Genomic DNA, 24,722 nt, shown 5'->3' with positions numbered 1-24,722 from the left:
TTGCATTCAAATCCTTTTCTCCTTCTGCTACATGCCTCTCGAAAAAAAACCAAACAAGCCAAAGATGACTGTTAAGTTAAACTTTTCTTAGTCATATCCCTCAGCATCTGAGTATGTTTCTAGTAGTTTACTCCTAACTTTATGTATTTCTGCAAAAGAATGCTTCTTTTTCAACACACACAGGCTTAAAAAAAAGCATGTAGATTCTCAGGAAGTGGCCTGTAACAATGTTTGGACTTGCTGTCCAAACAGCACTACAACAGGAAACTGTCAATAGAATATGTACTGCAATTGGCTTTGTTCAGGACAAAATTAATACCATAGTGCATAACTCAAGACTTCTGAGAAAGCAAGCCACATTTGTTCCCACTAACAGCCCCATATATTCCTTCAGCAGTTCAATTGTCTCAGCTGTCTGTTCAAAATGCCTTCCTTACATTACAGGCTCTTTGCTGGAAAGGTTATAACCAAGTTAAAATTCTGTGTTAGCGTGACATTATTCTGCAGGAGTTAAGTGACATAAATGCCTTTATATTTACACACACACAAATAATCAATCAAGCTGAAACAGAAGCTTCAAACTTAAAAGAACAGACAGACTTTTTGTTTCACTTTTTTTGATTTTTTTTATTTGGGAAAAGTGCTTCTTACAAAAGGCAGCTGCAAAACAATACGTTATAGACCTCAGAACAATTTCTCATTCCATTTAAAAGTGAAAGGAGAGGCAGTCTAAGGGACAAGAGCAGCAGGAGAACAGATCACGGGGCATCCACGAGTCAATAAAAAACAGCAATAATGTAATGCAAGGTTAAAATTCCTGTGCTGGGGCTTTGGTGGCAAAGTAATTTCTCAATGCAAATTACAGCCAGAAACTGCATGACTGCCTTTGTAAGCAGTAACTCATATAAGCTGAAGAGCTTTACCAGGCAACCTGCCCAACTCAGATGCTGAGAGGCATGTCTACCTCGAACCAGCTGAGAGGCACAGCAATTTCCTAGCGAAGCTCACAGCTTAAGTGGTTACACCAAGTTCTAAAACTTACAGAGCAATAAAGCTAAAGGGGCCTCTCTCTGTCATTCCTCTGACCCTACCTTGGCTAACCGGATTTCTGCTCCTGGACAACCCTAATCATACACATGAAAGAGAGCTGGTGTATTAGGGAGTGCTATCTATTAAGTTAAGCAATAGTTAAGATCACTGCCACAGACTGGGCTGAGACCACTAAACCAGTTTCATGTCCAATTGGAGGCTAGACTTCATGCACCAAGAGGGGATGAAAGATGGTTTTGTTATTTTTAACTTACACAGAGTCTCCCCATCCTTGAGGTCCAACTCTACATTTATCTGTATATACACATAGAGAGTTCTCCTTTCACAAAGACATTTTCCTTTCATGCTAAACACAGTAAAAACCCAGAACGTTCACACCTGGTTCTGGTTACACAGTAGTAATAGTAATGTGCAAGTAAACAAGAGACCAAAATCACAAATGAAGATGTGTACATGAGGGGGCTGGAACGGAGCTGATGCCAGAAAGAGAGTATTTGTATCTGGCCTGAAAGTCAGAAATATTGGTACAAAGACAGAAAAAAAGGCCATCAGCCAATTTACATCCCCACTGCATGGCCACCGCTCATTTTTGTATCTGGGCTCTTCAAAATGAGTGTGGAAGTCCTGTAAACACTTTAACCCTGGAACTGGGTGAACTCTGTTGGGTACACAGATGAAGCAACAAACCTAAGCTAACTGTTTGACAGTTAAATTCATTTTTACAAAAACTAACATTTTAAAGATTTATTTCTTGTTATTTGTTTAAACAGAGGAAAAACAACACTCCTGGGGTGGGAGGGGATGGGAAGGGAAGAGACAGACCCTGGGTAAAAGTTATTACAACAGCACCTGGAATTGATCGGCCTGCCTAGGAGAAACACAGGCACTGCCACAACACCACAGGTAATAGCTACTGCCTGAAGCCAAGACGACAGTCCACACTCCACTGACAGGTGCTATAGATCCAAGTCGTAATAATCTTCCAGCTCATCATGAAACAAGTCCCACTCATCCTCGGAATCCGTTAGCTCATCGTCACCTCCTGCTGCCAACAGCATAAGCAACATCTCACCGAGCTCAAAGGTCACCACCTCATCCTCATCGGTCTCGAACGGATCACCGTTCTCTCGCTCCTCAATGAACTCCCAGAACCGATTCCTCCGCTGGGCCTGCAAGTAGAACACAAGTATATACCCAGGTGACCAAGTGGTACAAGGTAGGAGTCTTCCCAGAGGTTGACAAGGTTCAGCCCCCAGCATGCTTTCTGACATACAAGAAACCACATTTTCTCATTCAGGGAGATACTGACCTCCAGTAGAATTTACCCTTACACACCCCTATTAATGCTGCTCAACATTTGTACTTCAATATGTTGGTGTACTAGGAAAGTTTTTTAAATCCACTCTTTCCATCTTGGCCTCCAGCATTCACAAACTTTAGACCATCACCTCCTTCAAATTCACCATTACGCAGATCCATCAGAAGTAAAAAAAAGTCAACATTTCCCTGTCCTCTTCTCAATGCAGCTGATTTAACGCACACCCCTCTTGCACTCTCTCTGTACAGAAAAGACAAAAAACAGCAGCACTGACCCGGTATCTACTTGATGTTCCCACTTTGGGTCTCTGTGGCTCCTCTCGGCGGCCATCAGGATATGCATGCTTGTAAAAACAGTTTCCTCCAAATGGACAGCTTCCACGGCCTTCGTCAAAATACCTGCATGGCTTGTTGCTGGAAAGGAAAATACCGCAACCCTTACTCACAGCAAGCCCCAACCAGACTTCAGAACTGCATTTACCTGCAGTCCAAAAGGATCTCAGGTACCATTTGGAGCTGAAGGTATTTTGTCAGTGTAACACCTACACGCAGAAATAGTGTACTACACAACTTGTGTGGGTCGATGCATGCATAGGGACACTGACGGGTCGCAGCGCACAAGCTCGTACTACCTTATGGCTACACCACCAGTGTTTTGTGCATAGAAGGGAAAGATTGAGGTCAAAGAACACAGGGATAGCTTCGCAACTGTATGGCTGCATGCAATTGTGAGCAGATAGGTAAGGACGCACTTCACATGTAGTGGTGGAAACGAGGTGTGAGAGGGCTTTATATCAACACCCTTCTCCAGGAATGCCTTTATCTCTGCTGTCTCAACTTGAGAAAAGGCTGCAGTGCTCATACCTCATTGCCTCCTTGTATTTCTGAATGAGTTTCTGCTTCTCTTCCTTCTCCTCCACCCAGTACTCACTTGGAATGACAAAGTTAGATGTGATCCGACATTCTGGGCAGGACCTGGGGAATGAACAGACTGTGCTGCAAAATTCCACATTACAGGGCCTCTCTTGCCTATAATAAGAAGTCATGGCATATATCCGTCTTTAAAGATGCATTGTACCCACACACTTGTGTATGGGCTTTTCAATCTAGATTCCCTCTTACACATGAGGATAACCTGAACTCTCTTCTTCAAGAACTAAATGGCAGCTGGTCTGACAAAAGCTTGAAAAAACAGTTCACACAGACTCCTTTAGAATTAAATAAATTTATTTTGGCTTGATTTCTGTATTTATTTGATTGGAACTTTGTTTTTTTAAAACAGTCTTTAAATGGAGAAATGTTTTGCCAACTATTAATGAACTAGGGTAGTGATGAATTAAGAAGCGTACATTCTGAACTGGTTAATCTGTTTTCAGATTCCTGGCTGGGTGTCCAACACTTTAACAGTAACAATTGGACAACACGCTACTAAATAAGAGAAAGTTATCTTCTACCATTAAGTGAGTTTTGCAAACTTAATCCATATTAACCAAATCAGAGCGTAAATGTTATCCCTAACAATTATTTCACTTCCAAACCAAAGTTAGTATGCATTAAATGCAGTCTCTGTGCAGCCTGCATCTGGAAGTCTGTTGCAAGTTGTCAAAAGTTACTAAGTTCTTCCATAGTAACAAAGCACAATCAAAATGGGAAAGTGCCTCACTTTATAATCTTGCTCTCAAATTGTTTAGCACTCCTCCACTTGCGGATGCACTTGAGACAGTAAGTATGGCTGCAGTTGGAGAGGATCCCAAAGCGGCGCTCACTAGGATTAGCTTTCTCATACACCACCTCCATGCATATCCCGCACACCATGTCTTTACTACGCTGGACGGCAAATGAAAGCTCCATGTCCTTCTCGTGAGCTTCAATGCAAGACTGAAAAGGAGAGACAAAGAAAACTACTACAGAGACAACCTGTCACCTGGTGAACTCTAAGCAGGGTTTTAAGATCAGTTTAACTCTGCTCTTTTGCACAATGCATGGAGTAGAATTAAGCTTAAAAAAAAAAAATCTTTATCCTAAAAAAAAGTTTACTCAGATAGCAGGGAACAATCAATTCAGAGTTCAAACTTTCTTCAGACATTGCTTTTAAACATGAGAAAGGCAATCTGAAAGACCATCCGGTTTTACTAGGCAGAGAACAAAGCTTTAGTATTTTAAGCAGACTGCTCTGCCAGCACAGATAAGGAAACCCAGCTGCTTTTGAATATGGCCCTGACAGGAAACGGTCCAGTTTACAACAGGAACTTCATTCACTGCCTGACCTGGATGCATCTTCAAATGAAAGGGAATTAGTGACAAGTGATTGCAGGGAGGTAGGAAGCAATAACTTAAAGCTGTTTAACACCAGACAGTTGTTTTCCTACCTTTATGTGCTGGGATCTCTGTGCAGCATCAATTGGATGCAAGACCTGCAGTCCACACATATCACACACATCCCCATGGATATACACGCAGTTTTCTCCATAACGACATTCTCCTACTGCAGCGTAGGGACACAGCTCTTTCTTTATCTCCACATCTGCTTGCTGCTTTTCATATTCTTCCTCAATCACCATTTCCTGCAATTCCTGCAAGGGTGCTTCGGCACAGGAAGGAGCAGCTGGGAACAAGATTAAGGACAGTAAGCAATACATTCAGATTTAGAGAATACATTGTTTGAATGCAAAGTAATCTTTGGGTAACCCTGCTCACATTATCCAAAGAGAATTATAAAAACAAACAAGGTTCATTTCAGTCCAAGTTTCACAAACCCTCAACCCAAACTAACAGTTCTTTTCCCACTCAAGAAAACACAACCAATTTCTTCATTCTTCAACCCAGACAAGACTAAAGCTATCAAGGTTTCAGTGGTCATATTCAGATTTACAGGCTAAGTCCACACTAGAAAAATCTCACTAGTTTTCAGCAGCTCAAGTACATTTTTATATGAACTCTGGTGCAGCAACAATTAAATAAGGTTACAAGTCTCTCACTGCTTTGAGAATCAATTCCACATCGGCAAAAGTTAGCAGGCTTTTTCCCAGAAATTATGCAGCTGAAGCAACGAAGGTGTATAAATAATATATAGCATAATAAAATGCTAATATGGGAACACCACACCAGCAGTTCCTTATGTGCAGGTTAATTAGTATTTTGTTGTTCAGCCTGAACAACAGACTTTCACTTCTAGATTCCCATGCATCTGTATGAGGTGTCCACACCTCTCACCAAACTAACTGTATTCTAGCTATTTGCCAAAACCCCTAGCCTACACAGATATCCAATCTACCAGTCAGACACGTAAACCTAGCTTTAAGAAACTGAAATTCAGGGCATTTTCATTGCATTCTAAGCTAGCCATCAGTTTTGCAAAATCCTGGCTAAGTAAATTCCCTTGCCTAATTCTAAATTGAACTGAAATCTGTATTAATTTCTCTTCCCCATTTAGACAGCTTCAGCTTAACACTTCCCCCTGTACCTCTTGAACATATTCTTGTCTGTGCCACCACAAGCCAAACAGCCTTTTGAGATCATTACATAAGCACAATGATAAACTTAAGTTACAAGACAAAAGCAGTCAGTTTGAAACTGAAGATACAGTAGATGCAGGGGAACAACAAAGTATTCCTATATTCAAAATAAACACCAAGAAGAGGAGCAACTGGACTTCATTTGCGTAACAAGTAGTTGTTACAAAAATAAAGAGTCATTGTGCTATAAGAAAGTGTAACTTTTATGAGCTGCTCAAGCACTAGATTTGGAGAAGTAAGCAAAAGCTACCAAAGGCATACTTGGATCAGTAAAAGTCAGACTCCTTCTCAAGAAGAATCACAGGCTGCACACTCACACAGCTTTCATCCCCACGGAGCAAAGAGATACAATAAACATGAATCACCCTGCTAGCTTTTGGACATAAAGAAAAAGCAGGTCCCTGAGAGCTCACAGTTTTGGGGGATAAGCAAATACTGAAGATTAGCATAGGAAAATATCAGCTCTCAAAATAAGTTCAAGTCTGCTTCTTGAACAATCTCTTACTTTAAGAGGTCACTTGCACTGATCTTGGACCAGTCTGTTTGCTAGAAACATACTTTTCAAAAGCCAGCGAGTGACAGAATAACAAGTCAATTGTCAACCTGCTCATTTTTCAGTACCAGATTCCCGACAAAAAAAATCTTCATTACTTATTCTTCCCCATGAGTTCTAATGAACCGGCACCAAGAAAAGTAACAAGTAACCATACACAAGGCTCTACCTACTCTTCTGAGCAGACGAATATAATATGACAATTTGTACTTATTAATTGAACACACATCCCCCAGGTTTGAAATCCATGGTCTCCACTTCCAAAGTCACAATCACTAGTCAGTTTGTATTCCATCAACTGCCATTTTTGCCAGGTTTTTTTCTAGTTAATGTTTTTACATGTTTTTTACCTAGTTGATTCACCTGACTTCTGACATCTTGTTTGACCCTTACTGAAGGAAGGAAGTTCAATAGATCATAGAGATCATAGTATGGATGGGCAGAAGGCTACTAGACCGACAAACGCAGCTGCGTTTTAAAGGAATCAAATTGCCTCCACTTCTTTTAATGGGGCTGGCAAGACAGTATTTACTTAAGGCAATCCTATACCCCTGGAAAATGCATACTTTGAAATGAGAGGCACATTTGAAGCTTCTCTTAACAGAAAAATTTTCCAGAGTCACCTGCATTCCTCTCAAGGATAATTTTTGCCAAAACTTTATTCAGTAAGGGTTTTAGTCATTAAAAAAAACAAAACAAAAAAAAAAACCAGCCACAAACACAAAAGCCACACACACAACACACTTCTTACTTCAGGTTCTTTGAGCATAAAGGCTTTGAAGTCTTACCCCTCCAGAGACTGACTTAGAAACCCATTTATATTTACTATGCTGGTCCACAGGAGAGAGCAGAGTTTCACATCTTGGCACAAAAAAAGTAAGAGTTATTACTTAAAACAAACCAACAACAACAACTACAACTACTTAAAGTCAACAAGCACACTACAGCTACTAAATTCCAGCCCAGTCCACAATACCATCCTTGCACAAAGAAGTATAACCAGTTCCTACTGACAAGACACCTAGACAACAAGATAAAGATCTATCAATGTCAATCTTTAATAACAGCTCTGGGTACTTGGAAAAACGTGCTAAAAGTGACATTAGTTTTCTAGTCCCAGCCTTCTGTGCTGTCCCAGTACTTCCCCTCAGTAAGAGTTGTATTTCTGTGAAATAAAGATCAAATTAGTATTTCCATTTCTGAATATCGCAAGCTTCCACAGCCTAAAGCCCTGCATGCATATCTCCTGTATCTACTGCACTATCTGCTACAATTTTGCTTCCTATTTGAAAGCAAAATTAGAGAAACTCACGAGACTGTATTCCCTCCATAGTTCTGAATGAAACATCCCTCAGAGTAACATTTACTCCATGAGAGTAAACATGTACTGTCTGCTGTTCAAAACCACTGCTCTCCAGTAGGTGGACCCAATCTCTATCTTCTCACTGCCCATGTCAGTCAACAGGGTTAAATTCATACTAGTGAAAAAACTTCATTGCCTTTAGTTCACACACCACCTGTGTTCACTCTGGGACACATTTTGTGCTTGTAGCAGCAGGAAACAGCCACTCAATGCAGAACGTCTCATATTTCTGCCTTTCTACTCTCCCTCAATTATTCTAGAACAGCAGCAGCAGAATACAGAAACGTGATACATCTGTACATCAAACAAGTGAATATCTGAAGAATCGTCACTATTTTCTTCGCTAGGCCCTGAGGTCAGGTTTAGTCCCAAATCAGAGAATTATCTGCATTAGCAGAATGTCTTGCCTCATAGTAAAAGACGAGCATTATAAGCCCAAGCTACGCATGGTTAAACTGGCAACCCTGAATCTCCAGCATCTGTAAGAATTTAAAACACAAATGCTTCTAGCTAATCTTGACAAATAGGTTCCATTTTAAAGTTTCCAAGTACCTGTACATTTCTCCAGGCACTTGAAACGAATAATCTCTAAGGCTTTTTTTTTTTTAAAGTGCACACTATGCAACACACTGCACACATCTTCCTGATCACTAAAGCAAGGGTCTTCATTTTTATAGCTTAATAAAGACAGGGGCTGCAGAAAAGTAAAGTTTTTGAATCACAGACTTTAAGAAGTCACCATGTGAATTAGCATCATGTAGCACTGTTCAGAACAAACAGCCGAGTATGTTTACACATTAAAATACATTGAATTTCAAAGGATACAAAACAGAGAATTTGGAACAAGATTCAGAGAAGATAATGTTATTTAACTTAATCTGTGGCAGGCACAAGTTTCCATGAAAAATAAGCCTGACCCCCTAGAAAGAGGAACTGCTTCAGTAAAACTGAATTAAAGGTACAATGAAATGCCCTTACACTTCAGGAATTTAGGAGAAAGCACCAGCTCTCCTATAAGGAGTAGGTGTATTTAAAAGATCTCTGGCTGTTCAAACTAGCAATGAATTGATTCCAGTGGAGGGCCACCCAGCCATTAAGGGGCCTGAAGCCCATGAAAAGAGACTGAGGAAACTGGACTTGTTCAGCTTAAGAAGCTATCTTATTGCTATCTTCAACTACTTAATGGAAAGGAAAAAACCCAAAAACTGCAGAGCCAGACTCTTCTCAGATGTGCACAGGACTAGAGACAGAAGGCAAGCGAGGCAGGGAAAATCCAAATACATACTATTAAACAGCTTGTCCATGTGAAAGAAGTCAAACACTGCAAAGGCTGCTCAGAGCTTATAGCATATCCATCTCCGAGGACAGAGATTCAACTAAACAAAGCCCCTGGCAACCTGACGTAGCTGATCCTGCTGTGAGCGGGAAACAAACTAGATTAAATCTAGAGTTCCCTTCCAAACTAAATTATTCTATTCTGATTAAAAGATTTAAAAAAGGTATCATTTATCTCAATGAACACAGAAACTGTATCTTTTATGACAGTAAGGTAACATATTAACAGCTAGAAGACAAGTTTTCATTCCTTTTGACTATACCCAAATCACAGATACACCACACAATTCCATAACCAAACTTCTCAACAACACTAGCAAAATGTCAACGTCACTTGACCATTCCCCTTTCCTCTTCACCCTTCCTCAAATCAGATCAGAGCAGGCTCCAGGAACACCCTGTAACACTGAGAAAGTAATTCTCTTTCCAGATCTGAGAAAAGCTGTGGAGATAAAGTAGTAAGTCTGAGCACTGTATAACAAGTTCAAAGTCTCTGGACACAATTGTTTGGATTCAAACAATTATTTGAGTACTCATGGCCATAAGCCTTCAGTTTTAAAGCAGCAAAGATCAGAAATTATGCTAAAGTAAACATCTTCAGCCTGCTCCTCACTTAAATTTTAAGTCTTTGTGCTATATTTCTGCAGGGAAAGCAGATGACAAGTATGCTACTTTAACAGTCTGGTCCCACATGATGAGCTTCTTCAACCTCATTCTCAACATGAGCTGTCACAGTATTTAGAAAGTCAAGCCTCAGAAAGGTAACCAGAATAAATGATTTTCAGCTTCTAGTCTGAGTTGCCATGGGATTCATGAAAGCAAGCATGAGGCTTCAATTCATTCTACATGAATCTGTATCTCCACTGGAAAACCTTTAACTGCAAAATAACTCAAAACAAACAAATGAACAAAAAACCCAAAACCAAAAGGCAGCAGATTATCTTTCCAGAGTAGTAATATTAATTGCATCAGCAGTATTTTCTTCTCCCATCACACAGGCAAACTAAAACTTCAAAGAAAGAGATTCTCCAAGTCATTCAGAGTCACAACAAGGGGAAGCCAGTTATGCAGAGACTGTCTTAAAGTATACCTGGTTTCAGATCATCAGGACAGCAGTAGTAACTGACATGGAACAGTCCGACTATTCACATCAGAAAATTCAAGCATAAGTTAAGGATAGATCACTTGAAGTGATTAATAAATATGAATAGCTGTACTCAACAAAACCAAAAGCATTAAAATAAATGCACTACATTGAAACTGTTGACCCATCACAGAAATTTACTGTTATCCCATGATCAGCTTACCACGTCCACAGTATGGCTGCCCAGGGACAAACTCTACAGCATTCACCCAGTCTTCAGCTCCTACTCCTGCAGCTGCCAGATCTGCATTTTCATCTTCTATCTCAGCAATAATTTCTTCAAATGTTTCAGGGAGTAACATGAAGTCTGAGGATACTGAGGGATAGATTTTTTCATCTGGATCCAAATCAGTCACTTCCTCCTCTTTCAGTGGCTTGGTATGTTCATATCTAAAAAGTTAAAACGCATCACGTCAACTCTTCACAAAAAAAATACCGCCATAAAGCAGCCCAAGGTATTGGAAATAAATTGGTTTAGATGTAAACACACTTTTTGTAAGGAGGACCTAGGCTTGGAACAGAAAGACACTGATGACCCTTTATAGACACATGCTTCCACTTGTGTCATCTCTCAGCACTGCTTAAGGAAACAGAAGATACTCCATGATTTTGGACGTTATGGAGCAGCATGCACAATACTTAACTCACACAGAATGAACTTCAATTATGTCCAAAACCGGTCACGTGCCTATTATGCATATGTGGTATTACTGAATTAGATAAATTAGCTCATTCGGCTTCCAAAAGAGTAGAGTAAGGGCAGATACTGCCGTCTTCAACTGCCTTGTGGGAAGCCACAGGGAAGATGTAGACGGAGTCTTCTCATAGGTACAGCGATAGGATGACAGTAAGTAGACACAAGTCCAAAATGGGAAGTTACAATTAGGTATTAGGAAAAAAATTCACTGTAAGAGTAGTCAAACACTGGAATAAGTGCCCAGAGAGGCTGCATGATCTTCATCCTTGCAGATAATTAAAACTCGACTGGACAACCCCTTAGGCAACCTGACCTAAGCTGGCTCTGCCTTCAGCACAGCTCCAGAGATTCCCACCAACATAAATGATTCTTTTTCTGTAGCTGAGCATCTTGCCTCATTCAAGTTTTATCTGGAATTTCTAGTTATTTCTAATGCCCCTTTCAACTTACTGTGGAAAAAGATGCTCAGCACACTTTGTTCCTTACCACCCACAAACAACAGGAAAGCAGCATTTCCCTCAAAAATCTGCCTTCCAGTACCTAGCAGATTACATGGGAAAATAAATTACAGGTGTACCTTTGAAGTCTTAAGATATTTGCTAACTAATTGCAAGGACAAAGGGAGGGAGTTTTTTGAGATCATACAAAACTTTTAAAACTGTGATTCATTTACCTTGTGTCAGATTGAAAACAAAGTGTCACAGTTCTTGCATATTAAAGAGATCCTCCCAACCAAATGTCAGCTTTGAAATTCTAAAGAAGCTATGAAGCATGAATTTGAAAGTCAAGCCGTCAGACCTCTACATCAGTGGCTCCCGAAGTGGTATGCAAGCACCCTATGAGGTGAGCAAGACAACACACTGGGATGCAGTAAGAAGATACTAGAACTTCTTGTCTTTTTTAAAAAAAAAAAGAAATTAAGTTTTACTAATATTTAACATACAGATTGACAGCAGTGTCCTCCCTCGGTCTATATGTCAGAGGGTCCCATGTACAGTATGCGCAAGGTGTCTTACCACACAGCAGGGATGACAGTGGCACCCTCACTTGTTTGTTCACTTTGAGCATATTGCAACACAATGCAGTTTGCTTGTGCCCAATTAATGGACTGACAGATTATATTATCTTGTTTTACCTAAACCAACTCTGATAAAATGAACAAGTGGCTTAAAAAGATTCCTGCAAATAAACTGTGGACTGAAGACAATACTGACGTGAGCAAAAGCAAACAACAAGAAAATGTCAGAGCTAACGCTTCTCCTACTCCTACTATGAGCTCTTCATCAGCCACATTGCAAGGTAAAGACAATGCCAACCTAAACAGATCTGACAAAGAACTTCAGGGGGAGAGGGGGAGGGAAAAAAAAAAAGAAAAAAAAGAAAATCAAGATTACCAAGACTGCTATTTGAAATATGGATTTACATCCACTATTATTAATGATGAACCTTGCCCTCAGTGTATAATGTGTCTTGAGGTATTATCTAATGGTAGTATGAAGCCACCACAATTAGCAAGACATTAAAAATCTAAACATCCAGAACATGAGGACAAACCTCTACAATTTTTTCAGAGATGTTTCAAGTCACATGATGCTCAACCCAGTACTTTACAAAACTTCACAATACATGTTTAGAAGCCTCTTTTGAGGCTTCTTGCATAATAGCGAAAGACAAAAAGCCCCATACCACTGGACCACTTATTCTTCCTGCTGTGGTAAGAATGACTGAAATAACACATGGGAACAGTATGGGGACAAAGTAAAACACATTCCTTTGTCAGCAAATTCTGTTGGGAAACACACAGAAAACACACTGTAGTTTTGAAGAAACAAGTATTAGAACAAATTTCACAGCATGAGAAGTTTGCTGCACAGCTGGATGAATGTACAGATGTGTCTAACATGTCTCAGCTTCTGATATTTGCTAGATTCTGGTTTAATAATGAAATACACAAAGTAGTACTTTTTGTGAGCCACTAAAGAAAACATGTACCCAAAGAGATATATTCTCAACAAATTACTTCATTAATACAGACAAAATGATGTGCTGGACAAGATATATTCTCAACAGTGACTTCTTTAATAAGAACAATGTTTTACGGAAAAACTGTGCAAGTGTAACACTGAAAGAGCCACTGCATTGACTAGAATATATTAAAAAAAAAAAAAGATTCCAGAGTAAGTTTACAGAGATAGCACCACAGCAGAAATTCATTTATACATCCTTCATAGCAAGATATTGTAGCAAAGATGGAGTCAGAATCACACAAAGTGTCATCAATACGGTTAATTTTATTAAAAAAAAAAAAAAGAGACCTTTAAAAAGTCAAATCTTTACAACACTTTGTTATGAGATAGAGAGCAACCATGAAAGTCTTCTGTACCACACAGAGGTTTGCTGGTTATCTTGTAGTAAAGGGCTTAAAAGTTGTCAAAGATGAGTTATGCATTTTTCTTTCACAAAGCGACAAGTCTTCCAAATTGGCTGACCTTTACCACAATGACAGATAATTTCAAAAAAAATAAAACACACTCAATCTGTTCTTTCAAGGTAAAGATGTTTTAAGAATAAGTAACTGCTTTTTGAAAGAAACTTGCAGTATGGAGACAGCATTTTGAAAACAGCTGCCCCAAAACATTTCCACCATTATGTGATTTTGTTGCCAAAAATGATGCAAGTGCATCAGCTATAAAAAAAACACCCTCGAGTCTTGTACACTTGAACTTGGAAACAGAATTCTCTTACATATTTAGAAATCTTCCAAAGAGTTTTAGTGGATTTTGGACCCAATTGTTAAAAATATAAAAATTCAACACCTTCCAATTAGTCTGCAAGAAGAGCTCATCGAGATCAAGGAAGATGGAAATTTAATAGCCAAATTTTAACAAAAATCTTTGCATAATTGGTGGATAGGACTGAAAAATTACTATCATGCAAGGTAAGTGCAGCCCACAATACAATTCTTCCTTTTGGATCTACATAACTTTGTGAATTATCTTTTTCAGCTATGACAGCCATTAAAACTAAGTACTAAAATAAACTGAACTTAGAATGTGGCCTTCAAAATGCTGCATTACAAGATGTTAAACTCAGATTTCAAAAAATAATGAAGCATATTTAATCAAAATTACTGTCAGTAAAAAAATATTATTACTAATAAGGCTTTAGAGCAAAAATGGTTATGGACTGTTAATAAAATATTTATAAAATATTGTTTATTCCATCTTTATTATGTATTTTTTAAATTATTATTTTTGTGTATGTTTTATAATGTACATGAGTAGTATATATCCATAGTCTATAAATAAATATATATTGGGAGTGCTCAAAAATTTTTTACTGATGGTGTGTGAGATCAAAATTTTGGAGAGCACTGGTCTACATCACCAAAAAAGCAACACTGGCAGATAGAAGGCTTCTTTTTGTTATCTTTCTTAAACAAAGTAACCATATATTAAATATGAAAGTAAAACTAACTCTGAACTACCATATGAAGTCATGATGCGAATATTTCATCATGCATTACAGCTGCAACAAGACAGAATGTTAGAACTCCTGATAATTTTTAATAAAGTGAACCTAAGACAATGCAAACACCCCTACTCCTTTGTAAAGCTTTGCTACGTTAGGAAAGCATCCCTTTCACACTTTTTTTCTTTTTAAGAATTTCAGGGGTGTAGGTTAAACTCATACTATATTTTCATGATGTACAACCATTTTGTACAGGCAGCATTTTAGAACCTACATGACTACACTCCAGCTACTTTTTCAAAATGGCAGTTCACAGAGAAGCAATTCCTGAAGACACACGTGCAATCAGGGGAAAAAGAAAAAACTCTTACCTGTTCAGGCTTTCATGACCACTTACCAAATGAACTCAGTTCCATCAGTTCAGCTAGCCTGAATGTAGCCTCAGATTTCTATTAAATCATCTACTCATGTTATTAATAAACAAAACCCACCCCATACCCTGACAACAAGAACTTTTATGAAAACTAGATTTTTTGCCTTGCCTTTGCTTATTTATTTGCAAAGCAAAGCAAACACTATAGTATTTACCAAAAGAAGGCAGTTTGTGAAAAGAATCTATTTTTATATATTTCTGAAGTTGCAACAGAAGAGGAGAACACTTGTAAGATTTATTGCCTCTCTGTGAGCTCTCTACTCGGGGACTCAGAGTGAAATTACTCCCCTACAGGATGGCCAACGGCATTTCTTTACCTGCAGCGATCTCCGTAAGCACAGCATCCTCGCTGGTAATACCTGCACACCATGACAGACTGACTCGTGGAGAGGTCATGGGAGTAGCGACAGTTGTCTCCTTCCTTGCAAACTCCATGCATGAAATATCTGTAAGACAGAAGATTACTGTGAATTAAGTAGAAGCACTGAAGCTGTAAACCGAGTATTTGGATAATGAGTTATTCTATAAATCAAGGTATGCTGAATTAAGAACACCACTAATGACTCATGGGACCACATCCCAGTATAAACATACAAATAAGAACGTCTGAAAAAACATGAACCCTTAACTATTCAAGCGAACTGCACCTCACATTTAGGGACTTTTACACTTACAAAAGCCTGAAAAAACCTGCAAAGCAAACTTTATCCTGGGCTATAACACCAAAGGGAAAGAATCTTGGACAAAGCAGATAGGAGCTACAAGTAAAATTTGTCCCTGTGTTCTGATACCAACAGAAACCACGACCGAAGCCCACCACCGAATCCAAGAATCAAAATCAGCCATACCCTAAACAAGTTTCCTGAGGGCTTAAATCTATTTGACTTTGTAAATAATTCAATCAAAAGTAATTTCCTCTCCAAGTATGTAAAGACATGCTTGTGATGGATAATCACATCTGACAAAACATACATATTAGTTTTTGCCGTAGGAGCCAAATAATCAGTAGAAGCACCCAGCTTCAATACTGTGCTGCCTGTCTTGAAAGAATTGTAGAGTTTCAAAGCTTTTGAGGATAATTTACTAAATTTTAGCATGTCAAGTCATGCAAGTTTAATTGAGCATCCTCAAATTCAGCTATTCAAGAAAACTGAACAGTGATTTTTCTATTTAGTTTAAGTTTTAACCTAGAAGACACAAGCATCTTTAAATTTAAGGCACTGTAACTATTCAGGCTCAATACGCTCACATCAAAACCACAACTGAAAGTACATCTTTCCCAATCAACACAGAAGTACTAGCCAAGAAAAAACAACAAAAAAACCCAACAAAAAACCCCGCACCAAACCAGTCATGGAAGAACTGAATCCATCAACACATTTACCAACACTTCAGCTTAGAAAGAGAAGCACTGGGCCCCAAATACCAAGTTGCAAACTCTGAATTCCTTGGAAATATCAAGACCTGGTAAACACAAAAAAAATATTGTTCGGGTTTAGGTCTCATACAAATTCTTTGCTTGCCTGTAAAACACCACTTGAGGGAAGCTTGAGAAGCAGATTATACCCTTCTAAGCCTATCTTGCTGCTGAAAGGGGCAGCCCTGCCCTCCTCCTCTTACACACTTTCACCGCTTTGCATTGGTACTACCACACCTACGCAGCCAGCAGAACCAGGTCCTCCAACCAGCTGACAGCACAGACACATAGCAGTACAGCCAGCACAAGAAACAGCAGGATCGTCTTTCAGCAGCCCAAACTAAGATTAGGATAGCTCTTCACAAAACGGCATGTTCAAGTCGATATTCCTTAACTTAAAAGGTGGCAAGCTGTTAAATCGCATGAAGTCCTGCATAGGTACTTGGTCTGCTAGATTTTTAAGCAGTCAGATAAATCAAAGTGAACAATTCACTAAAGGACATAAGCAGAGCTACATTTGTAATTCAGTACTAGGAATATATTAAAACTTGAGATGAGTCTTAAGAGGGCTGATAACCCACCACGTGCAAAACCAGTGGTGTATTCAAGGTACTATGAACAAAAAATCTGAAGTGGTTTTATAAACCACCGTCTGACACTTGTCATCAGTCTGCAACTCACACTCAAAACAATCACCTGTCTGTACACTGCAGCCTCATAGTAACCAGAAAAGAAATGTGGTCCTACATAAAAATTAGGTGGTGTAAGAGCAGATGAGGCTCTGCAGGACATTCTCCCCAGAGAGATGAGTACCCAAGTCAGGTTTGCCAGGTGGCTGAACAAAAAGCTATGCCAGCACACACTAGGGGTGTTGCAAAAACACAACAAAAAACCCACACTCCAAAACCAGCTCTCTGGACTAGGGGTGAGGAGAAGGAAAGGAAAAAAAAAACCACACCAAAAACCCATCAGAAACACACACCTCCCAACTCAAGATCACAACACACCCACAGACAAACCCACCTCAAAGCCAAAAATCCACAAACTCGTGGAACCAGAACATAACTGGAATTTCTGGCTTGTTTTAAGAAATGGGAGTCACACCAAGAGGGTAAAAAATAATTCAGGTTGTTAAACGTTTGTTCTTTAACAACTGTTATCTCCACCCTTTGCTTATTTCCACACAGCATTGCTTCCCCCATGTGTTGGGGCATGCAATTTCATAGCCACCTGCTGACTCAGATCAGGAAACAGCTTCAGATGCAACCTGACATTCCTTTTGCTGCCCCCATGGCTATTTTTAATCTAGATCAGATCACTGCTCAGCCCCACTGCTACTTAAGCCAACGAAGTGTTGGCACACCATTATGACTGAAATAAGTGACTAAGAGAAAGGCACCAGCCTGAAGCGAGGATTTCTGTTAAAAAGTACTTGGTCAACATAACTTATACTAAATACATAAGCCTCAAAACTAGGCCCTCCCACTGCTTGTTAGACAGAGGAAATGGAGCTTCAAGTCCCTTTCTTTCTATCCCAGCTCATGTTAGAAAACCCTCTGCAAACAAAGATTCTGTATAATTCTGAAAATTTTCACAATTCATCACATCAAGATGGTAGGCTATAAAGGGGGGGAAAAAAACCCAAACCTGAAACATTCCCAAGCTCAATTTAATTCACATGTCACTTTTAAAGGCCTGCAATCCAACACAGCAAACTCACCATCATTTGAACAAGAGGACTGGGGTGGGAAGAGAAAAATGTATTTCTCTAAGGATTATACCAACTTCTTCCCCCCGACAAGAGGTAAGATTCTAACAGGTAAGAATTTAACATTTTACATATAAAACTGCAGTGCTTGGCTAAGATATGCTTTGGTCATGTTGAAAAAATTTTTGGTGAAAGGTAACACGACTTCTGTTGGAGAGACCTTTACACACACAGAGTATTCAATTTAACTGTAACTTTACACAACAGCAATACCAGCCTCGTTTCTTGTTACAGGAAAAAAGGATCCTTAAAACTGAGAAATACATGAGTTACCTGCCTCACTTAGCGACACTTAGAAGGATATCCAAAATTTGTGTTCTGTCAAGTACTCAGAGAATACATATCACTTCATCTGAAAAAGTAAAGCTAGATCAAGACGAGTATGTAACTGAATTTTCTCTGTCTATGGTGCTGTCATCCAAAAAGCACTTATTCTGGCAGCAGTGCTCTCTGTCTGTCTTATTCAGATATACTAGCATAACTTGGTGAGCTGCATGGGGAACCAGACCAGAGAACTCACTGTGCTCCAAACCCAGATCATCTCCCCAGTTTGGTTCATTGCATGACTGCACAAAACATGAGTGATACCAAGATACGGAACCACCCAGAAGTAATAATTGCCTGCACTGGCATTTTATCACTGAAAAATGTTTCAATTCATGTCTAATTATGGATGCCTTGATCAAAATAGCACATCTTGATTTTCATGGGGTACTTAAGGTCATAGAGATCAGGCTTTGCACACCCAAAAGCCTCAAGTTGTAGACAAGATCCAGTGGGCATTTTTTGGAAACGTACAGAGAAAACACTGGTCCAAGGCCACAAAGCTAATCATGTCTCCAACTCCCTGGAACTCCAACTGGTGTAGAGATGTTACAAGTGCTACTATTAATTTACTAGAATACTTAAAATTTTCAAGTTTATCCAGGTTTCAACAACTTTGATTTCCATAATGCTTTAAAGTATAATAATCTACCAAAGATTTTGGTTTCCACTGCTAGAATATTACTTCTATTACTTGCCATAAGCTGGACAAGAAGAATTTGCAATGCCTTTATCAAAAGAACAATGCAGTGTTAAACACATATAAGTACAGTCCAAAATCCTGAATATGCACCAGCTTCTTTCAGATGCTTCCTTCAATATATTAAGTCTTTAACCCTGTAATCCTATTAGTCAAATCAATACACAATATTTCTTTCCATAGCTTTTGAAGCCTGCAATGAGTTTGCTTATTCAGGTGTGGTTTGTTCTTTACTTAAGACTCACTTAATTCTGCTTTCAGGTAACCCCATTTCATTTATTAAACTACTGGTTTTGCTGAATTAGAAAGTCACACCTGGCAACAGACCTCCTTCAAAAACTGAGACACTGCCATGACTGGCAGACAGGGAACTTCAGGATAATGACTGCAGTCATTAGCTTCTTCAGGTGCCATACAGAGACTGAGAATTCTCAAGGAAGAGACTAGGCAGGCTGTTCTTGCACAGCACGTGGGCGTTGAGCCACGTGAGTGGCTGACGAAATTCTACATAAGTTAATAACCTTAACAAAAAGGAAAATTAAAAAAAAAGAAAAAGTAGGTCTTAATAGCATTTATCTTCTTGTCTCTTCTTCTCCATAACCTCCTTCATCAAGAAGCTAGTGGGGGACCCAGAAGAGAGCAGCTAAGAAAGGGGCAATAAAGGTGGGCTTTTAAGAGGTTTGCACTCCACATCATATCACTAGTGTTGCCCTGAATTAAGGAGGCATATTTTACTGATAAAGATTCTTCACATTAAAAGACAGATAAATACCTGATCTAGGTTTTCAGAAAGAACAAAGATACAAACACGTAGACAACTCACAAAATACACCAATTAGTTGCTAAGGGTTTTGTTTACATTCAGTTATTAAACAAACAACTTAAATGTAATCTATTTACGTCAACTTGATGACCTTAACTATTATTGCATGACATCTGGAAAGCACAAATATCCGGAGCTAACAGCATCAAGTCTTTAGAAGAAAAGCATTGGCTGTACCACTGCTCAATAAAACCACATATTCATCTGAAACTGGAAGGACAGAGGAACTTGGTAAGGACCACCATTCTTTTTCTTACTTCAAACGTATCAATAACAAAAAGGATCAAAATATTAAATAAGAATTAGTTACAAAGTAAATGTTTAATCCCCTGTGGTTTATTCCAGATTAAAATATTATACATTATTACACACCAGAAAAGCCTTGAAAACTGCTAAACCGTAGAAGAAACACAAAAAAATTGTTTTTCATCATCTCTTAAGGAACACGATGAATTCCTACATTTCACTGTGAGACTTCTAAACTTTAGCTGCTAGAAAAGCAGAAGGGCAACATCTGCAAAACTAGACATCTAGCAGAAATCAAAGTCCTTCATCTTAGTCATTGCGTCTCTCACTCTCCGATATCAATCATCCATCCTAAGGATATCACACTGGCATAATAAAATTCATTAGCCAACCAATTTATCATATCACCTATTCAAAGGAGCAGCAAGAACGTATTCTACCAGTTATAAAACTTCCAGTTCTATTCCTTAGCCAACCATGAAGCGCAAAGCACTTCTACTGAAGAGACTACTATCTCCCAGAAGTTTTTCAGACAGCATTTACTGCCACCCATATGACGATTCAAGTAAATACAGCCTAGAAACCAGCAGTATTGTGCAGAACTACTCAAAACAGGAACTGCTCTACCTACTATATTAAAAACCTGCATTTTGAAGCTTAAGCTCTTCATCTCACAGTTAAATCCTCAAGCTCATTTATGAAGGTAAAACAGGATTTAATAGTAAGAAATGTGTTTTCTTGAATATGAATACATCCTATTGAAAACGAACTTAGAAAAACAAAATTCTTATCATACATTCCCAGAAGCTCAAGTCGAAATTGTTAATTTCACTTCAAAGTCTAAGGAAAGCTAGTCTGCCTGAAATTTTGAATGGTCCACTAAAAATAAACAAGTAAATGAGCAAGCAATGAGGTAACTGTGAGGATTAGTTAAAAAGAACTTTAGTTAAAAAGAACTAAGAATGGGGAGAGGTTCATTAGTTCCAAAGCTGAGACCTCATTTTTATTTAAGATCACATTAAAGCACATTAACTGTTACAAAAGAGTAGCTTTAACTTCCCACTAGTCCTGAGCATTTGTAAATAAATATATTCATTAGACAGACTCAGTGCACTGCATGACACTGGTGAACTTGACTGCTTCTGTACAACGGCAGTCCCTGTCTTCAATAAATTGATTGATTGTGTCTGTTACCTGAGAAGAGAGATGTGTGTATCTCCCTCCCCAATCCATTTCACCTAATTGCTCCTTTCGATCTTCAGAAATGAGGCAATCTGTATAGAGGGAGCACTAACCTATACCCTTGCAGCTCACTTAAAAGCTGAGCTAAGCATCATTCCCGGCCATTTCCTCATCACTGGCCCAAGTTTAACTACCATGCATCAAATATTAACCCGGTTATTCACAAGCAGAACTCTTTGTGTGCAGAAGCACTCAGAGAGAGCTGAGAAACAGTGCTCCTCAAATGGACGCGTTAACAGTGCATTAACCAAAATAAACAGTTCTCAACTGTTAACTGGAATGCTTTAAATACTGCAGGGCATACTTAACAGCACAGAAGAGAGACACGGCAAGCAAACTGTGAAAGCCAGGGGACGGTTCTTAATACTGCTATTTGAATCTGCAACTGTCCCAAATGGAAAAATATACGAGGAAAATACAGATCTCACATCAAGATCTAGAGCCTCTTCCTTTCTGCCCAACGGACGTTCTTTTTTTCTTCTAAGTGATAATGTATTTGCCCAGAAACACATTCAAGTTAAGCATAATTTACAGCTTTATTTAAATAAAAAAAATCATAATAATTTAAAGAAAAAAGAATCAGGAGATGCTCCTGGATGCTAATATTGGATCACCACTTGCTTTCATATAAACTGACTAAAATATATCTATATTCACAAAACTGTTTTACATTCCTTTAAGCCTGCAAACAGGCCGGCAGTGTAAGTTTAAAAATAGTCGACCTGGCAAGCTCTGCAATATGCAGCATGATTTGCATAATCCCATATAAAAGATTTCTCAGAAATACAGTTTAAAGGAAACTACAAATAGAAAATGACGCAGCATACAGAATCTTAACGTAACACAAATAGCAGCACCCCTCACGTTTTGCAGTCTACTGTGACTTATTCCCGTTCTCTGGCTTAATAAATAATTGCCTTATCAATCACGAATTCATTCCCACTTTTAATTTTTTATTCAAATGGACAAGAACTTAAATCATTTTGTATTTCCTGCTCTATCGTATTTTCTGGAACGCGGCTACAGCACTTCCATTCTACAGTCTCCTTCACACCAATCACTGCAGACATACTTTCATACAATAACCAGTGACCCACGGCACCCTCACAAGGAGCCAGTAATGCTGCTCCCAAACTCCGCCGGCATGGCAACGGGACGGTGGCCACACGCCATCTGCACGGCGGAGCCACAGGGAACACACCCTCCCGTAAGGCAGGGGCAGAAGAAAGGTCGCCGCCTGCACCACCACCCCCCCGCCCGCGGGCCTGGCTCCGGCACGCTGGGCCCGACTCCGCCTCGCTAGGCCCGGAGCGCTCTCGTCGCCGGCCGGCACTTCCCGCAACGGGCCGCCGCCGCCTGGGCCGCACTACAACCCCCACAAGGCCCGCCACCGTGGCCGGTTTCCGCCGGGCGCCGCCGCGGGGCGCGGCGCGGCCGGGCCAGCTGCGCAGTTTGCCGCAGGCCTCCCCCGGGGCGCCGGGCGGGGCGGGGGGGGGGGGGGGGGAAGGGGGGCGCTGCGGCCGCGCGCTGCGCGTACGTGACTGGAGGGGGAGGGGAGGGGAGCGGCGCTGAGGGAAAAGGGCCGCGGGGGAAGGGGGGGGGGGCGGGAGGGTGCGAAGGGCGACCGCGACCGCCCTTCCTCCCACTCCCACTACGGACAGCGCGTACCTGCAAGTGACCTGCTTGGTCCAGCCGCCTCCTCCCGGCCCCGCGACGGGCGGCGGCACCGCTGCGAAGTCGAAGGCCGCGGCCGTCGCTCCCGCCGCCGCCGCGGCGGCGGATGTTCCCAGAGCAGCCGCCGCGGCGCCCGCCGTTGTTCCCAGAGCCACCGCCTCCGCCATTAGTGTTTATCCCAGACGGCGGCAGCACCGGAACTTCCGGGAGCACATCCTTCCGGCCGAGCGGACCGGGAGCGGCGGGGCGGGGCGGCGACGGGTGGCGGGGCGGCTGAGGCGAGCCCCGGCCCCGCCCCCTCTCCTCGCGCGGGGCGGGCCCCGCCCCCCCACCGCGCCGAACGGTGGCTCCGATTGGTGGAGGGGAACGTCCGGGCGGGAATGTGCCGGGCGGGGGGAGGGTTAGTGCCGCGCGCCGCCTCAGTAGTTTAACGGTCTGTTGGGGCCTTGGGCCCGGGGACAGGGCCCAGGCGTGGCCCGGCTGCTGGGCCTCAGGGGCCGCCTCTCCCCCCTCGGAGGTGAGGAGCGGCAGCGCTTCGCCTGACGGGGTGGGGCCTTCGGAGGCGGCCGTCTGGCGGGCTGGGCTGCGCCGACTGGGCTGGCTGAGGCGGCGGCGGGAAACGGGCCGTGCCCTGGAGGGAAGGACACAGGACACGTAACGGCAACGTGGCGCCGGCTGCAGCGGGGCGGGGGGAGGGGAGAAGACGGAGCCGGTGGCGCCTCGAAAGCCCAGACCCAGAAAATTGGCACTAGGGCAGCGGAGAGCTCAGTGATGCTAATTTGGGGTGAGAAACATCACGTCCTTCTGCCATCACCAATCCTGGCTGGGAAACTACTGTTTGCCTGGTCTGCATCGTGTCCTTGTCTTCCCGCTGCCAAGAGTTTTATGCCAAGTACTAGACACGGCCCAGAAGGGCAGAGTGACAAGCAAGGATGAAGGGGCAAGGTGAAGAGAAGTCCATCAGTGCAATGTTACTGATGTTTTGCATATCTCTTTGAAAATGTATTAAAAAAACATATCTAAGCTATCAGTCACTTCAGGAAATCCTGAAATTAGGCACTTGTTCTAAAAGTAGACAGTAGGACACCATCCCAGAACGGCAGGACTTCAGGAAGTGCGCTAGAAAGGTCAGAAGAGGTAAATCTGTTTTCAGGTTGCCTTGAAACAATGGCTTACGTGCCCTTGAATGACCTGAAGAATGAGGTAATGTGAATGCATTTCTGGCATCTTCTGGAGTATTCAGAGCCGTGACCTAGGCAAACATAACTCTAAAAGGTGGTGAAGTATATGTACAGATTGTAGCAGTCTTCAAACCAAGGTAAAGGTATGCATCAGAAAAAAAGATTGCCAAAAGCTGAACTTCACAGGATTTGGTGGACAGAGGTCCTTGCACAGAGATGTTTAGTTTTTGGGAATGAACATGGTCGGTTGTATAAGACCAACCTTCACCCAAGATAAGGAGCTGGCATCAGACAGAGGCCTTGATCTGATTCTCTATGCAGCACTGATAGTGGGGAGCAGCAGCTCCCTCCCTCCTGAGATCAGCAGCACAGTGATCAATGCCAGGTAGTTTGTAAATTTGGTTCCACAAGTCACTGTTGTGAGAACACCAGGATGTTCAATGGAAAACTGAGCCACGAGAATGAGGAA

The 24,722-nt window shown here is 41.1% G+C and overlaps 1 protein-coding gene across 1 annotated transcript; it reads right to left on the bottom strand.

Moving 5' to 3' along the window:
* Window positions 1-614: 614 nt before the first annotated feature.
* On the bottom strand, window positions 615-23,328 carry MKRN1 (makorin ring finger protein 1). The gene is made up of 8 exons (XM_063320158.1): window positions 23,067-23,328; window positions 15,196-15,324; window positions 10,441-10,667; window positions 4,737-4,972; window positions 4,031-4,245; window positions 3,232-3,342; window positions 2,643-2,781; window positions 615-2,219 (listed from the first exon to the last, which is right to left on the bottom strand). Exons 1-8 carry the CDS (start codon window positions 23,237-23,239, stop codon window positions 2,007-2,009), a joined length of 1,443 nt encoding a protein of 480 aa, XP_063176228.1. The 5' UTR covers window positions 23,240-23,328; the 3' UTR covers window positions 615-2,006.
* Window positions 23,329-24,722: the final 1,394 nt, after the last annotated feature.

Source organism: Chroicocephalus ridibundus, chromosome 1 (assembly GCF_963924245.1).
Source record: "Chroicocephalus ridibundus chromosome 1, bChrRid1.1, whole genome shotgun sequence".
NCBI lineage: Eukaryota > Metazoa > Chordata > Aves > Charadriiformes > Laridae > Chroicocephalus > Chroicocephalus ridibundus.
Note: the sequence above shows the minus strand (reverse complement) of the source record. Positions and strands in the feature narration are given on the sequence as shown.